This window comes from Phyllopteryx taeniolatus, chromosome 2 (assembly GCF_024500385.1).
Source record: "Phyllopteryx taeniolatus isolate TA_2022b chromosome 2, UOR_Ptae_1.2, whole genome shotgun sequence".
Classification (NCBI taxonomy): Eukaryota; Metazoa; Chordata; class Actinopteri; order Syngnathiformes; family Syngnathidae; genus Phyllopteryx; species Phyllopteryx taeniolatus.
The window spans coordinates 20,713,041-20,731,745 of NC_084503.1; the positions used below are offsets into that span (position 1 = coordinate 20,713,041).

General features: G+C 39.8%; 1 protein-coding gene across 11 annotated transcripts in view; it reads right to left on the reverse strand.

Annotated features, from left to right (window-relative positions):
• Positions 1-10,500: 10,500 nt before the first annotated feature.
• LOC133473355 (multiple C2 and transmembrane domain-containing protein 2-like) overlaps positions 10,501-18,705 on the reverse strand; it is a 62,312-nt gene continuing 54,107 nt past the window's right edge. For 9 of the 11 annotated variants that reach the window (XM_061765054.1, XM_061765061.1, XM_061765060.1 and 6 more), the window contains 6 exons: positions 18,046-18,159; positions 17,433-17,474; positions 17,239-17,348; positions 17,048-17,157; positions 15,929-16,026; positions 10,501-14,359 (listed from right to left, as the gene is read on the reverse strand). In XM_061765054.1, coding sequence (XP_061621038.1) covers positions 14,312-14,359; positions 15,929-16,026; positions 17,048-17,157; positions 17,239-17,348; positions 17,433-17,474; positions 18,046-18,159 — 522 coding nt within the window. In that variant the 3' untranslated portion in view covers positions 10,501-14,311. Of the gene's footprint in view, positions 14,360-15,928; positions 16,027-17,047; positions 17,158-17,238; positions 17,349-17,432; positions 17,475-18,045; positions 18,160-18,252; positions 18,414-18,502; positions 18,608-18,705 lie in introns of those variants that run through there. The other 2 variants (XM_061765063.1, XM_061765079.1) reach the window with 2 other exon arrangements.

Consider the following 18,705-nt stretch of genomic DNA (forward strand, 5'->3'; position numbering starts at 1 on the left):
AAAAAAGACTGAGAAAGTTGAGGAATGCTCATCAAAGACCTGTTTGGAACATCCCACAGGTGAACAGGCTAATTGGGAACAGGTGGGTGCCATGATTGGGTGTAAAAGGAGCTTCCCTAAATTGCTCAGTCATTCACAAGCAATGATGAGGTGAGGTTCACCTCTTTGTGAACAAGTGCGTGAGAAAATAGTCGAACAGTTTAAGGACAATGTTCCTCAACATACAATTGCAAGGAATTTCAGGATTTCATCATCTCCGGTCCATCATCAAAAGGTTCAGAAAATCTGGAGAAATCACCGCATGTAAGCGGCAAGGCCGAAAACCAACATTGAATGCCCGTGACCTTCGATCCCTCAGGCGGGTACTAGACTGGCCTGCCTGCATTCCAGACCTGTCTCCCATTGAAAATGTGTGGCGCATTGTGAAGCGTAAAATACGACAAAGGAGACCTCAGACTGTTGAACAGCTGAAGCTGTACATCAAGCAAGAATGGGAAAGAATTCCACCTACAAAGCTTCAACAATTAGTGTCCTCAGTTCCCAAACATTTATTGAATGTTGTTAAAAGAAAAGGTGATGTAACACAGTGGTAAACATGACCCTGTCCCAGCTGTTTTGGAACGTGTTGCAGCCATAAAATTTGAAGTTAATGATTATTTGCTAAAAACAATCAAGTTTATCAGTTTGAACATTAAATATGTTGTCTTTGTAGTGTATTCAATTAAATATAGTTTGAACATGATTTGCAAATCATTGTATTCTGTTTTTATTATGTTTAACACAACGTCCCAACTTCATTGGAATTGGGGTTGTAAAAAGACACACTCCTCCCACTCCCAAGCAAAGACAAACAGCCCCCCCCCCTCACACACACACACACTATGCTTATATATCTGTACTTACCGTGAGTATAACGTCATGGCTCGGCACTGAGGAAGCAGGTGCAGAAAGGCCAGCCAAGACCCGTATGTCATTGGCCGGAAGACTAGTTGGCTACTTGATGGCGACTCGAGTCTCCTGGAGATTTGCCGGTTCACCAGGGAGTTGCAGTGAAATCTAACATTTGATTTCATAGGAGCCCTTTTGGAGACTCCTCTATATGCTTTCTAGAGAGAAAAACTTGCATTCTCCCCTTCGAGATGAAGAAAGTGATCAATTACAGTAATTAACCGATTGATTGACATACTTCTACAATTCTTCCATTTTATTTTTTTCCTTGCCAGAATTTCTCTGTTTGAGATTCTTACAGGGAATGTTGTCTTGGTCTAGAATTCCGAGTGCTGTTCTAAAGCAACAGCGTCACGGGGGCTGCATAAAAGAGGTGTCGGGGGTGTTGTGCTGTCTAGCAGCCGTCAACAGTGACCTCGGGGTCCGTCTTCCCTCGGGATAAGCCGAGCGAGTGACGTCTCATCCCGAGAGATGACGAGAGGGACGTCTTTGTCTCACTCATCTTCTTCTGGGAATTGGCTGGGCCTTCGCGTCGGAAAGGAGAAGAAAGGCTCTTTTTCTCGGTGTGCCATCACGACGCTGACCTCCGGGACCAAAGAAAAGCGGCGGCCTGCACGGCTCGTTACGACGTGAAAAGGAGCCCGGCGTCTCAAGATGGCTGCTCGAATGACAGGAGGGAAGAAAGCCAATCAGAGAGGAGATCAAAGGCCTTTCACACCGCTCCAGAAAAGAGGATCAGGAACACAGGAAGAGGAACGGTGGGCCCCACTCAGACGTCCTCTGTGGCAATTAGACAACCATGAATGGGAGACGGGTCAAGGCCTGCCCAAAGGATGGGCTTCTTCTTCCTTTATGCCGAACGCCTTTCACATGACACGCACACGCGCGCGCACACACACACACACACACACACGCACGCATACATGAACAAACACTAAAATACACCCAAAAAACGTGTACACAAACACACACGACATACACTTATGCACATGTATAAGAACACACTAACCTATACGCACATAGGGTAGAGTAGCCGAAAATTGTACGCAACTAAGAGTATCGCTAAGAAAAATATAACTCAAGTAAAAGTAAAAAGTAGTCCTCAAAATAATAACTACTTCTGATTTATTATTATTTTTCTTAATCGGTGCATGAATTTCAAATAGATGAAATATAAAAAAAGGAATGTGCAACTTCAGCTATTGCCCAACAATATCACTCTAAAACAATGATACATTTATTTTACTGAACAACATACGTCAGTGGCAGGCAGTGAGTTTCGGAACTGGGCTTTCAGTGACCTACTCCACCTCTTAATAACACCATCACGTTGCAAAATAATGTACAAAAACTCTTTATAACTATGCATGCGTATTTGGGGTTGAATACCATTACATGTTTTACTAAAGCAAAAAACACAGGTACCTTTATTTTTACCTTCAAACAACTCCAAACCTGTATTGAGGTTGTAGTGTATACACTACAATATATCAGCTCACAATCAATATTTATCTCATAGCATCACAAAAACATAAATAAAATACATCATACTCACTGGAGATGCTGATGCAGATCTAGAAGTGTAGACTTCTCCCCGCTCCTTTATGAACATGGAAAACTGGTGTTAAGTGTTTCATTGTCTATTGCTGCTTGTTTGTTGTTGTTTTGAATTGTTATTGTTTTCATGTTCAAAATAAACGTTCAAACAGACCTCCTTCCTTTTCTCCTGCCTGTCTGTAGAAGCTAGCCGTCGTGCTCATACATGCTGCTCTGAAAGTGCGCAAAAATCTTTTTTCTGGGTTGAAACAAGCCAGACAGCAAATATGTTGGATGTCCTACCCTCACAAAGCCGAGGTTTTCTTGAAAAAAGTGCCTGGAAAATGAATTTGTAGTCATGTCCAACACCGTCCTCCACAATCAATCTCATGCACGTATTCAGCTCAACATTCAGTTGTCATCTTTAAGTGAATGCATGCTTCCGTCAACGTTAATGTGCATGCTGACAAAGTCTCTGGTGCGTTCTTATGCACTTTGTACATGTTGCAAACAATGTTCCCTCTAATTTTTCATGTGTCTGGACAGACACACAAGTTCCTTGAGCGCACTGAGGACCACTGTGAGCAACATCAGATGTGCCCGCTGTGGCCACACACCAGTATGACACCTGTTCAAAACCTTGGATCATAGCAAGTTGCATGGCTTATTTAAAGAACAAAATTACAGCAGCAATTCCATCCATCCATTTTTTTTTGGATACTGGTGTTTATATCTTACTCTTTGCAGTTGTCGAGTTGGTGCTGGCATATGACAATGCATACGACAGCAGCGCTTCACAAGTCTTTCTTTTCGCTATCCTGGCCTCACAGAATGTCCTATCCTGCTATCCGGAACTTTAGTCGAGGGTGGCAGCCACCCCTGGCTCCGCCCCTGTATAGTACGCCACAGAACTGCAACATTTGTGCAGAAAAATGCGATAGTTTTTTTTGTGCCAGTATGCAACTTTTTGCACTCCACTATTAGGAAAATACTGGGGGGAAAAAGCACTTCTTTTTCAGTTGCAGATGACTAAAATGTGGTAAAGTGACGTAATTTTCCCCACTTTTCCTCAATACAATTTTAATCAAGTGCAACTAATTTGGATTTTTAAATTAAGTAAATTCAATGGACTTGTTTTTCCTCAGTGGTTTCCCACAGAAATGCAATATTTTCCATTGGAAGGCTCTAATTTGTGAACAAAAAGTTGTATTAGCCCATGGAAGTATTCAATTTTGCCATGCAGATGGATAAAAATAGTTTTGTAAATACCAAGAGTTTGTAGCTCTTCCAACAATGTTGGTTTTAGCCTCATAAATTGTATATTTGGCCATGAAATACAATATTTGTGCACAAAATGTATTTTCACATAATGATATACAGTATATTGTCACAATAATCTTGTCATTAAAGCACTCTATTTGGTCACAAATATTGTATTTTGGCACAAAAATCTATGGAATGTGATATAAAGTGGTCTTTCCCCACAGAAATCTGAAATTTTACCATTAAAACAATTTATTTGAACAAATAACGATATATTAGACCTCCAAATTTTTGGCCGTCACAAACATTTCCACAGGCATACATGGAGTGATTATACAATTGTTGTTTTTTTTTTCAAATATATTGTACACAAAAAAGCAGTAGTGTTACAACACACACACACACACACAAAGACGTCAGGGAGACACTCAAAGGTCAGCTGGAGTTCACGGTATGTGTCCATCACATCTGTTGAACGCCTCCGGCTCTCCTGAATCGGAACCTTTGATGTCTCAGTAATGGTCGCCGTGACGTCCCTACAGTGTGACGCCCCCTGGAGGGATGCCGGGACCCCAGGACACCCAATCCCGCTCATTAGTGCCAGCACATGTGTGTGGTGCATGTGCGGTAATGGCATCTTACACGAGTCGCCTTGATTGCGTGTGTGATGTCACACAATGCCACAAATGGTATAGTTGTACACAAGAACGGAATGTTTGCCTAATGCAACCTAAGACACCGATTCCAACATTAACCTTGTAACATTACGACTTTAGTCTCATATAATTGCGATAGTTTTTCCTCATACCACAACTTTTCTCATAAGAAAAAAAGTCTCATAACATAATTTTCGTAAAATGACATTTTCCTCCTCACACTACAACGTTGCTCATGTAAAAAGTTTATTGCCAGAAAATTAACACTTCTCATATTACAAATTTATTCTTGTAAAATTTACAACTATTTTCGTAACTTAACAACTTTGTTCATAACGTTACGAATTCTCAAAATATACTTTTTTCTTGTAATATCAATCAATCAATATCTTGTAAAATGTTTATTTTCTCACAATAGTTGGATGTTGTAAAATTATGACGAGTATTTCCTTTTATTTTGTTAGAACTTTACTCTCACAAAATTACAATCTTTTTTGTCATAATTTTTCTTTCCTCGGAATAGTTCGTCATTCTTTCTCATGAAATTATGACTTAATTATTGTAAAAGTCCAATGTTTTCCATGTAATATTCTGAATTTATTCTCAGAAATGGTGATGTTTGCCTTGTAATAGTATGACTTCATTCTTGTAAAATTTTGATGTTTTCCTCGTATTATTATGACTAATCTAAAAATATTTTTTTCATTATTAAGACTATATTCTCGGAAAGTAAAATGTTCCTTGTAATCTCATGACTTAATTTAAAAAAAATGTAATTTAATTTTTCTCATATTACTTCATTCTCATAAGATTACAACTTTTTTCCATAATAGTACGACTTAACTCATAAAATTCAGATGTTTTCCTTGTAATAATACTCTTCTTCTTCTTTTCCTTTCGGCTTGTCCCATTAGGGGTCGCCACGGGGTGTCATCCTTTTCCATGTAAGCCTATCTCCTGCATCCTCCTCTCGAACACCAACTGCCCTCACGTCTTCCCTCGCTTCATCCATCAACCACCTCCTTGGTCTTCCTCTAGCTCTCTTGCCTGGCAGCTCCATCCTCATCATCCTTCTACCAATATACTCACTATTTCTCCTCTGGATGTGTCCAAACCATGGAAGTCTGCTCTCTCTAACTTTGTCTCCAAAACATGTAACCTTGGCCGTCACTCTGATGAGCATATTTCTAATTTTATCCAACCTGGTCACTCCGAGAGCGAACCTCAACATCTTCATTTCAGCCACCTTCAGCGCCACTGTCTCTAATCCGTACATCATGGCTGGCCTCACCACTGTTTTATAAACTTTGCCCTTCATCTTAGCAGATACTCTTCTGTCACATAACACACCTGACACCTTCCTCCACCCGTTCCAACCTGCTTGGACCCGTTTCTTCACTTCCTGACCACACTCACCATTGCTCTGGACGGTTGACCCCAAGTATTTAAAGTCCTCCACCCTTATCTCTTCTCCCTGTAGCCTCACTCCCCCCCCCCCTCTCATTCATGCATATATATTCTGTTTAACTTTATTCCTCTATAGTTCCCACAGCTCTGCACATCACCCTTGTTCTTAAAAATGGGCACCAGCACACGTTTCCTCAATTCCTCAGGCATCTTCTCACCCGCTAGATGAACAACATAACACTCTCAATTTCAAGTTTCAGCCACATCACTCGATCTGATACTTTTTTCACCTCCAAGACATTGTTAGCTAACTCTTCCTTTAAAATAACCCCGACTCCATTTCTCTTCCAATCTACAACCCCAATTCCAATGAAGTTGGGATGTAGTGTTAAACATAAATAAAAACAGAATACAATGATTTGCAAATCATGTTTAACCTATATTTAATCGAATACACTACAAAGTAAATACACTAAAAAATTGTTTTTAGCAAATAATCATTAACTTCAAATTTTATGGCTGCAACACGTTCCAAAACAGCTGGGACAGGGTCATGTTTACCACTGTGTTACATCACCTTTTCTTTTAACAACATTCAATAAACGTTTGAGAACTGAGGACACTAATTGTTGAAGCTTTGTAGGTGGAATTATTTCCCATTCTTGCTTGACAACAGTCCGGGGTCTCCGTTGTCTTATATTACGCTTCATAATGCGCCACACATTTTCAATGGGAGACAGGTCTGGACTCCAGGCAGGCCAGTCTAGTACCCGCACTCTTTTACTACGAAGCCACGCTGTTGTAACACGTGCAGAATGTGGTTTGGCATTGTCTTGCTGAAATAAGCAGGGGCGTCCATGAAAAAGATGTTGCTTGGATGGCAGCATATGTTTCTTCAAAACCTGTATGTACCTTCCAACATTAATGGTGCCTTCATAGATGTGTAAGTTACCCATGCCATTGGCACGAACAGAGCCCCATACCATCACAGATGCTGGCTTTTGAACTTTGCGTCCATAGCAGTCCGGATGGTTCTTTTCCTTTTTGGCCCGGAGGACACGATGTCCACAATTTGCAAAAACAATTTGAAACATGGACTCGTCGGACCAAAGAACACTTTTCCACTTTGCATCAGTCCATCTTAGATGAGCTCTGGCCCAGAGAAGCCAGCGGCGTTTCTGGGTGTTGTTGATAAATGGCTTTTTTGCTTTGCATAGTCGAGTTTCAAGTTGCACTTACGGATGTAGCCCCAAACTGTATTTACCGACATTGGTTTTCTGAAGTGTTCCTGAGCCCATGTGGTGATATCCATTATACATTGATGTCGGTTTTTGATGCAGTGCCGCCTGAGGGATCGAAGGTCACGGGCATTCAATGTTGGTTTTGGGCCTTGCCGCTTACATACAGTGATTTCTCCAGATTCTCTGAACCTTTTGATGATATTATGGACCGTGGATGATGAAATCCCTAAATTCCTTGCATTTGTAAGTTGCGGAACATTGTCCTTAAACTGTTCGACTAGTTTCTCACGCACAAAGAGGTGAACCTCGCTCCATCTTTGCTTGTGAATGACTGAGCAATTCAGGGAAGCTCCTTTTACCCAATCATGGCACCCGCCTGTTCCCAATTAGCCTGCTCACCTGTGGGATGTTCCAAAAAGGTGTTTGATGAGCATTCCTCAACTTTCTCAATCTTTTTTGACACCTGACCCAGCTTTTTTGGAACGTGTTGCAGCCATAAAATTCTAAGTTAATGATTATTTGCTAAAAACAATCAAGTTTATCAGTTTGAACATTAAATATATTGTCTTCGTAGTGTATTCAATTAAATATAGGTTGAACATTATGTGCAAATCATTGTCTTCTGTTTTTATTTATGTTTAACACAACGTCCCAACTTCATTGGAATTGGGGTCGTACACCATGGTAAAATATTTTAAACCCTGCCCCTAAACTTCTAGCCTTACTGCCTTTCCACCTGCTCTCCTGGACACACAATATGTCAACCTTTCTCCTAATCATCATGTCAACCAACTCCCGAGATTTTCCTGTTCGAAGTGACGATGACGTATCCTGCAATTCACATTGGTTGTCAACACAATTTTTTATTTATTCATTTATTATTTTAAATTGGGTGTTTAACGTACACCCATTATATAAACCGTTACAGCCGCCGCAGCTGCCGTTTTGTGGACATTACTTCCGCATTGAACGGCGACGCCGCATTTTGGTCACGTGGGCACGTCAGCCAATCAGTGTATATCTTATTACGTCGTCACATGGGTTTAGCAGCCAATCAACTGCTCAAATACTGTAACAAGAAGTGAAGTGAGCACTGTTGCAGCCTTTTTCTCCCCCACCCCCGAAACATCATCTGTCAGGCCACATATCATTGCCGTCTGGCCAATTATGGCTTGCGGGCCGCTAGCTGTCCACCTTTGCTTTACACTCATAAAACTACAATCTTTTTCACTCAATATTAAGATTTGAGTAGAATCAGACACATTCACAGACATTTTTGGAGGCAGGTGCTCAAGCCAAAAAAAAAGGGTCACCGAAATGTTTCATACAATTAAGAAAAAACAGTAATATGCATTAAATGTATTTCTGTTAACACAAGCAACACAGTCAATAAAACTATTACCAAAAGAGAAGACACAGTGGATATTAAAAAAGTCAACACAACCCCTGTTCACGCCCGCGACCCTAGTGAGGTTAAGCGGTACGGAAGATGAATGAATGAATATTAGGAAATGAAGAAAAAAGGGCACTTTTTTGATCCAAGGCAAACGGACAGGTGCTTGAGCACCACCTAGTGGTTAGGTGCGCATGTACCCGAGTACAATTATGATTTTATCGCTAAATCAGACCCACCCCTCCCCCCGGGGAACATAAACGTTACTCATCATTGCACGAACAGAAAGTTGCTTTAGGCCCTTTCAGTTTATTAATTGATGTTTGTGATACCAGAGGAGCGCGCGCACACGCACGCCGAGAACTAACAAGTCCTCTGAGACTCAAACGCAGCGGCCATGTTTGTGGCACGTGAAGGCGTGATTTGACTTGCTAATTTGCAGCTGGTACATACTGTATTCACATCTTCATTATGGTCGAGCATGCGCTACACATCAGACTGACGTGACCTTGCCGCATCCTTGATAGGGGCTTATTAATATTCAACAGTGGGGTCGAAGCTAACGAGACGCCGAGGTGCGAGGGTCGCTGACGTCTTCACGCCTTCTGTCGCACGACCACCTCCACGACCTTGTGAAGGTGAAACGAACTGAGCATAAAGTGATGAATTACATTATATCACGAGTTCATTCTCATAAAAACTCGGTCTTTTTCCTCATATTATGACTTCATAAAATTACCTCATTTTTGTCTGTTTTGTTTGTTTTCAGTATTCTTAAAATTCCATTCTTTTCTTGCAACGTTACAACCTTGTAATGCATTTATTTTCGTAAAATGTTGACTTTTTAAAATAAATTTGACAAAAAAATACAATATTCTCATGAAATTGCCACTGTCTCTTTTAGACTACATTCAAAATATTCTGACTTTTATGACTTAATTCTTGTAAAATCATAGATTCTAAAAACAACTTACTTTCTCGTTTTATATATCTTGTTTATTTTCATGAAATTCTGACTTTTTACTCATTACAACCATTTTCAATAGATGCGTTTTTTATACTCAATCTCGTGACATTTTTTTCTCATAATATCACTTTTTCGTCAAATGACAACCTTTCACATTGCAACGTTTTCCTCCTAATATTACAACTCGATTCTCATAAAATCATATCTTTTTTCTTCTATTGCAGCTTTATTCAATTTGGAAATTTTTCTTGTAAACGACCAAAACTATTCTCAATAATTTTTTTCCTCGTAAAAGCACTAGTATTGTATATTATAATAGCAGGACTTCATTCAATTACCTTTTTCTCACATAAATTTAGTTTTGTAAAATTACAACCCTTGTCTCGTTACACTGCAACTTTATTTAATTCTGACTTATTCTTGTAAAATACAAATTTTCTCAGACTTTTTACTTATAAAATAGCAACCATTTTCTTGCGTGGCTTTTCCTGCAATACTACGACTTCAATTACAGACTTTCTTTTTATTTTACTAAAATGAGATTGTTTTTTCTTATGACTTTCTCCCCATTTTTTATGACTTTGTTCTTGAACTAATATGTTATACAGTTATGACTTTATTGTTATAAAATTAACTTCCCTTGTAATATGATGCATTTGTCTAAAAAATAACGACTTTCTTTTCTCATCATAACTTTATTCAGGTACTATAACTATTGTTGTAAAATGTTTACTTTGACTTACAATCCCGACTTTTTCCATGTAATATTATGACATTATTGTCTGAAAATTAATGCTTTTTTTTATGTCCAACACTTATCTACACTACATTTCAAGATCGAGTTTTTCCTTTGGGTAAAAAGCATCATGTTTTCACTTGGGTAGATTAGGAAAGGAATTGGGACTGGGGGGCTGTGGACCTCACAGCAGCTGCACGGAGGTCGTCGGGGGCCCGTTGCTAATGGTGATGCCCAAGGGCCACGGTGGGAGAAGAGGTTGGGGACAATGGACACCCACTATCATGAAGAGGAAATATGCTTCGCTTTGTGTGAGTCTGTGCATTTATTGCTGTTAGAATGCCAGGCAATAATAAAAAATATATTACTAATTTTATTGCTGTCAACATGCAACCCTTTTCTAACTTGGGAACAACGCCGGGTTTCATAACATGTACACAGTATATTCATGTCCTTGATGATGATGATGATGCTGGTGGTATAAAAAAATATATCATCAATAATAATCACAATGGTGATGAACATAAATATTGATGGACAAAAAATACAGTCAACATACTGTAAATATTCATTTATTATTGTAAAAAAAATTACAGTATATCACTGGATCACTAAAAATTACAGTATTTTACTGGCAGCAGTGATTCGTGATACAGTGTTTTACTGGATATTAATTTACTGCATTAATTTACAGTATTTTACAGGATCTCTGCTACCAGTAAAATACGTAATTTTTACAGTGTACATGCCCATCTTGTTTCTTGTTGAGCTTGAATTTGAAATGTAATATATTTGCCTACTCATATATTAATAAGAGTATTAAAAACATGAAATATATCCTTTAATTGTACATTTAGAACAGATACAAAATTGGCAATTGATTTGCGACGACTAATTTCTTGTGTCTTTCTACATTTTTTTCCCCTCAAAATTTGTCAAAAGTCAATCGAGTGTATTATACATAGGTATAAAGAAAATGAAAAAAATATCTTTCACATTGTATAAATATATATTGGTACCTCGGGGTTGTGAAAAACGTGCACTTTCATTCCAATATGTTATGTAATGTCTAATGCTACATATACGGTATATTTCTGCTTGTCACCCAAGAATCATGACGTCCTTGCGGGCGCCGCCATTTCAATATCATATTCGTCTGGATGGACTTCCGTGTCAAGGATTGAGTGTTACGCTGTTGCAACGCCACTCGCTAACTACCTTTTTGCCTATATACCGTATCTGGTAAATTACTGCTTACTTTTGACCGCAAAGCGATCTGTAGTTGGTTACTTTTAAGACGTTTCACACAACTCATTCCCTCTTGGCTCGTTACTCTGCGTTGCTACAGAAGCTAGATAGCTCCTGCCACTAGGTCCTGCGGCTAACTCCTGCAGCTGCTAGTTGCCTGAAAGCATCTATAGACTTGCAGCACAGCAACGGCCGGTGAAAACACAACGCCAGGTGGACCTTACACCAACTAATTGATTCATCCAATGCTATGGACTCAAAGGGGAGCATTCGACTCTTTTCTACCCGTCTAGTCGTCGCAGGACACAGCTGACATGGCACCCAGTTGCAACATACCCGGTAACTATTAAAACATAATCTGAATTACGTCAACCCATACACACAGAGCAGAATATCCATCCATCCATTTTTTGTACCGCTTATCCTCACTAGGGTTGCGGGCGAGCTGGAGCCTATCCCAGCTGACTCTTGGCGAGAGGCGGGGTACACCCTGAACTGGTCGCCAGCCAAGCGCAGGGCACATACTGTATAAACATACAACCATTCGCACTCACATTTACACCTACGGGCAATTTAGCGTCTTCAATTAACCTACCATGCATGTTTTTTGGGATGTGAGAGGAAACCGGGTGACCCAGAGAAAACCCACGCAGGCACGGGGAGAACATGCAAACTCTACATAGGTGAGGCCGGGATTTGAATCCCGGTCCTCAGAACTGTGAGGGAGATGTGCTAACCAGTCGTCCACCGTGCCGCAGAGCAGAATATTGATTTTAAGAACCTAATAAAATACGAATATGACTTCATTTTTGGAGCATGGATAGCAGCAAATAGTGCATTCTACATATGTGTATTATACATAGGCAGAAGGTTTTTCCTAATTTTCGAGGCAAATTTTGTGTGGGGTGGGGGGTGCGTTTTAAACTCAAGAGCATATTATACATGAGAAATTATGGCAAATGCGAGTTAGCTAGGGAAATCATGCGACTTAAAAATGTTAATCGATTGACAGCCCATATATAAATATATATATTTAAATATATATAATATATATATATTTATAAACACACACATATATACATATATATATATACATATACACACACACATATATATATATATATATATATATATATATATACACATATACATACACACACACACATATATATACATGTGTATATATGTATCAGGGTTGTCAATCGATGAACATTGTTAATAACACACACACACACACACACACACAACACACACACACACACACACACAGTGGCCAACACAATTCTGAGGCTATGGGTTCAAATCTAGTCTCGCTTGTGTGGCGTTTGCATGTTCTTCCTGTGCCTGCGTGGGTTTTCTGAGTGTCACACACTAATAATCTACTCAATTCAAAGCACCTGCACAGGTTTCCCCAGGTGTCATAAAATTGCTTCAGTTTGGTTCAATTGTCTCAGTTGGGTTCAATATGGGGAAGACTGCAGACTTGATAACTGGCCAGAAGACCATCATTGATACCCTCTATAGGATGGGTAAGCCACAAAAGTTAATTGCTAAGGAGGCTGGATGTTGACAGAGTGCTGTGTCCAAGCATATCAATGGAAAGTCTAGTGAAAAGAAAAATTGTGGCAGGAGAAGATGCACCAGCACAAGAGCTGACCGTGGGCTTCAGCGGATTATCAAAAAGAGAAGATTCAAGAATCTAGCAGAAATACCGAAAGAGTGGAATGAGATGGGAGTCACATCTTTAAAACCCACCACATTCAGACGCATCCGGGAGATGGGCTACAACGGTCGGGTTCCTCAGGTCAAGGCATTTCTGACCCTGAGCCAACGTAGGAAGCGTCTCAACTGGGCCAAGGAGAAGAAGGACTGGACTGTTGGCCAGTGGTCCAAGGTCCTCTTTTCCGATGAAAGTAAGTAAGTCAGCCTTGCATCCGGGAATCAAGGTCCAAGGATTTGGAGGAAGACGGGTGAAGAACAGAACCTAAACTGCTTGAGGTCCAGTGTGAAATATCCTCAGTCGGTCATGATTTGGGGTGCAATGTCCAGTGCAGGTGTTGGTAAACTCTGCTTTCTTAAATCCAAGGTCACCGCAACAGTCTACCAGAATGTTTGAAAGGACTTCATGATTCCTTCTGCTGAGGATCTGTAAGGGGATGAAGATTACATCTTCCAGCAGGACCTGGCCCCTGCCCATACCGCCAGAAGCACCAAAACCTGGTTTGATGCCTGTGCCATCACAGTGCTTGACTGGCCAGCCAACTCACTGGATCTAAACCCCATTGAGAATCTATGGGGTATTATCAAGAGGAAAATGAGGGGCATCAGACCTAAAAATAAAGAAGAACAGACAGCAAGCATCAAGGAAATCTGGGCTTCCATTACTTCCAGGCAATGGCACAGGCTGATTGCCTCAATGCCACAGCGCATCGAGGCAGTGATTAAAGCAAAGGGATTTCCAACCAAGTATTGAAGATTAACATATCATTTTGGAAGTACTATATTTTGATTGATTTAATGTGACCCTAATTCTTTTTTTTTTTTCCTACAAAAACTGAAGTAAATGGATTTCTTCACAGTATTAAATGTTTTTGAATTCCTGATTTTGTGGGTTTTATGAGCTGGAAGCCCAAATTATGTACAAATAAATAAATACTTGAAATTGTTTAAACTGAGGGCGCTGAATCTATAATCTGTGAAACTAACTTTTTGAATGGAATTATGGAAAGAAATAAACTCTTCCATGATATTAAATGTGTTTTGGAAAGGTTCTATATACTATATAAATAAAACAGTAGAAGCAACACATCCAAAGGTAATATAAATGAAAGGTAAAAAGGTCTGTCCTTTGTTATCATATGGTTTCAGTTCTCAAAAGTAGAAAGTACATAAAAAGTCATCCACAGTGGAAGCGATTCACATTGTCTTCTTCTTCTTGACACCTCTCGGCTCGCTGTACTGGACCTAAAAAAAATAATGACGTCATCAGCATCAACATACATGAAAACAACATCAACACCAACATTAACATAATCAACATCCACAACTTCGTCAACATCCACAATATCATCAATAACAACATCCATAACAACATTAACACCAACATCCATAACAACATTAACACCAACATCCATATCATCAAAAAGACTATCAACACAATCATCAACAACAAAACAACCAAACAGACTCGAAAACATAATCCACAATAATCTGCATCCATCCATTTTTTTTAAGGTAAAATCTTGTATTCAAAGTTGTATTCAAAAGAACAAGCATGTTGTTGTTGATGTATTGTTTTTGTGCAGGCACATAGATCATTTTACACTAGAGACTATATGAGTCCCGGGATGCACATGTAATGGAAACAATGAGTCTCAACCCGGGAACAATAAGTTCCTGGAATTTATCATCACGGAATACAAATACAGTAATCCTTCGCTATATCACGGTTCTTGCTTTGGGGTCCCGCTACATTGCATATTTTTACTACAGGTGTTACTCTATTTTTTTATACTGATTGTACAATAATTGTGTATTATCCATTGCTCTTGTTCTCCCACAGTATATTATACAGTATGTGTTTAGGCCCGTCATGATAGCAAATATTTTAGGACGACATACTGTATTTTCCCAAAAACTATCACAACAAACGATAGTATCGATGTTTTTTATGCCACTAATATAATGATAGTAGAGCGTAATTAATCCAAGTACATCCTTTTAAAAAACAATTCACTTTTAATTCTAATTCTAAAAATTATTAACATTGTCATGTAGAACAATAAATATCTTAGATAAAAAATACAAATAAAACAGACTCAGGCTCTGTTCCCGAAAAATGCACTTCTACAAATATTAAAATTTGGGACAGAAGTATAATCAGTTATTAATGCCTTAACAGGCAATATACTGTAAGTTTCCCGTTAGTTCAGAAAAAGTACCAAGTAGCAACATTAATGACAAGTAGATCAAAGCAACCTGGTTTGAGTCAAGGTTTGTACTATTTAAAAGTCTTCAGCCTTTCTTTAAACGCTGCTTTGTCAACATGTTCAATAGTTACATCCCTTTAAAATCGTAACGCCATACGGTATATAATGTGAGAATATGGGCACCATATTCAGATTTGTATTTGCATTGTTGAACAAAGGGTTCCATTCTTGCAAGCTGACGGGAAACGACATGTCGCCCCCCCAAAAAATCATATGCCGGATTTCCAGCACCACGCAAGAGTACAAAGTCATGCATCCGAAGATGCAGATTGATTTTACTTTTATGCATCCCTGCTAATTTCTGTGCATCTGAGATGTGGGACGCACAGCAAACGAGATCCCTGAGGCATGTGACCACTTTGCCATGATCGTTTAAGAACTAACATGTACTGTAGCTGAGGTTCATTGTGGTCTCGTCTTGGGAAAATAAATGCTCAAGCTTCATAATAATGAAGATGAAGCTAATTACATGGAGGGGAGCTCGAACAGATAGATACAAACAAGTAAAAGTCCTAACGCAACTACTGTAAACAGCCTAGCCTACCTTCTGCACGTCTGAAGGTACCCTGCTCAGGAAGTCCAGCAGCTCATTGTTGTCGATGGCAAAAGGGTTGCGCAATCGCTTGGTAAATTTGTTGATGCCTGAAAGCAAAAAAATAGCAAAAGAAAAGGTGTCATTAAAACTCCTCACAAAAAAATTATGACAACACATCAATTACTCCTTGTCATCTTTACTTTCCCAAACTGTCATTTTTTAAACTTTTTTTTATGTGTATGTAATCCGATTCAATTTGGACCACCTCGACTTTGATGCCTGGTTGTACTTTTTCCCAAGCATGTATTAGATATTTTTACAAATAATATTTGTCCCTGACATAATTGTAAAGTTCAGGCAATGACTTAATTAAACTAATTTAGATGATATGTTCTGTACCTAATTGATCCCAGTTCTTGTGTTCAGAGGAAATCAACTCAGAACTCAGGTTTATATTAAGAGTGTGTTGAACCAGCTTTCAGGAATACCCCCAAGAACATCAACACTATCAACAAGAATCAGCAACATCAACAACAACCTCAACAACAAGATCATTGACAACATCAATACCAACATGAACATCGCCATCATCGACAACAAAACCATCAACAATTGCATCCATCCATTTTCCATACCGCTTATCCGCACTAGGGTCACAAGCGTGCTGGAGCCTATCCCAGCAATCTTTTAGACAAGAGGCGGGGTACACACTGAACCGGTCGCCAGCCAATCGCAGGGCACATAAACAAATGACCAGTCACACTCACATTCACAACTACGGGCAATTTAGACTCTTCAATAAACCTACCATGCATGTTTTTGGAATGTGGGAGGAAACCGGAGTACCAAGAGAAAACCTACACAGGCATGGGGAGACCATGCAAACTCCACACAGGCGGGGCCGAATTTGAATCCAGGTCCTTAGAACAGATGTGCTAACCAGTTGGCCACCGTGCCGCCCAAAAAGAAATCCCCCGATTTGTGCGTGTGTTAAGATGCCAAAACATGCACAATGTTTTTGATGTTGACATTTTAACAGCACAAAAAAAATGCATACAGTGAATGAAATGAAATGTTGATGGAGTTGTCACTTGTAATTCTTTGGGGGAAAAAAAAATAGTTTCATACCCCATATTAAGACGATGTAGCGCAGAGGGATGTAATACGTGAGAATGGTTGCGGTGACAAACAACAGCAAGGCCAGGCTGGACAGGAAGGGCTCGGACCAGTTGAACGTGCTGAACAACAACAAAAACACAAAAAACCTTTCTACAGAAATATCTAAATATGAAATGTGAAAAAGTGTTAAAAAGTATTACTTTTTAATCCTCTCCCCAAAGTTGGCCACCTCATCCAGGAAGTTCTGAAGGCTGATGAGTATGTCCTGCACCATGTGGATCTTCTCCATCAGACCTCGACGTTCAGACTCCTGACATCAGCGACACCAAGAAAGTTGCTTTCATTGTCCACATATTGTTTTGTATTTATTATTTTCATCATTATCATTCATTACCTTCTCATCATCCTCCTCTTCATCACCTACGTCCATACTGCTCTGAGAAGAACCAAGGCGACCATTCACGTTAGCGAAGCAATAAACTAGTCGAACATGACAATGTTAATTTTCAATGAGGACGGAGTGTCAAAAAATGGAAAATCCTGAATAACTATCTCAAACGCAGTTTTAAAAACAGCAGGCGCTTCGTCCAACTGAATGAATGCTATATAAGAGGCCTGCAGATTGTTCACTTGAAGACGACACCTCGACACACGTATCCTTTAAAATAACTCCAGGTGCTTTGTACACTCGAATGAATAAACACCTTGGCTCAAATTATAGCTTCCTTTTTCCACATGAACAAATAAATGCCTCACCTCAAATGTCTTAAAAAGGCAGGCGCTTCAACCTCAATCAATAAAAGACTCACCCCCATTTGACATATATTAAAAACACAAGGTGCTTTGTCCACTTGAATAAATACGCATCACACAACAATTAAACACCTTTGTCAAAAAAATACCAGGGGCTTTGTCCACTTGAAAACAAAGACCTCGCCCCCTTCATTTAAAAAAAAAAAAAAAAAAAAAAAAAAAAAAAAGACACACAGTGGCATGAAGACGCTTACCAGGTCTTGACTGATGTGTTCAGAGCAGATCTGGAAGTAGTTCCATGAGATGAGCATGACCAGGATGAGGGGCAGCACGTAGAACTCCCAGTGCCACACCGTAAACAGAAACACCTGCACGCAAGTCACATGATTAGTCAGCCAACGATAGGGTAACAACTACTACCTGTTGGCCGTGGCCCAATGGTTAAGATCATCGCCTGGCACCGTTGGGGACCTTGGTTCAAGACCCCGACTGGACCATCCGCCAACAACTCCCGGACTCACGGCTGTGGTGTCCTTGAGCAAGACACTGATACCCCGAATTGCTCCCCGGGTGCTTCAGCTGCCCCCTGCTCCAGTGTGTTCCACTAACGTGTATGTGTTCACTGTGATGGGTAAAATGCAGAGAACAAATTTCGTGTGCATGCATGTTCATGACAAAAAAAGGCGATTCTTCTTCTGTTGGGAACATTACCACTTCCTGCTAATTGTGAGCTTGAGTGCTGTTCACTGGTATTCTTTGTTGTCTGACTTCATCTTCCTGACTGCTCTCCCTGTCCTTTCTAGACAGTGTGGCCTTCTGTTCCAAGTTGACCCCAAAAAATAAGAGCGTATGACCATTTCTATTGGTTTTATGAGTTCTGCCTCTATGCATTTAGCCATTATGGCCCTAAGTTA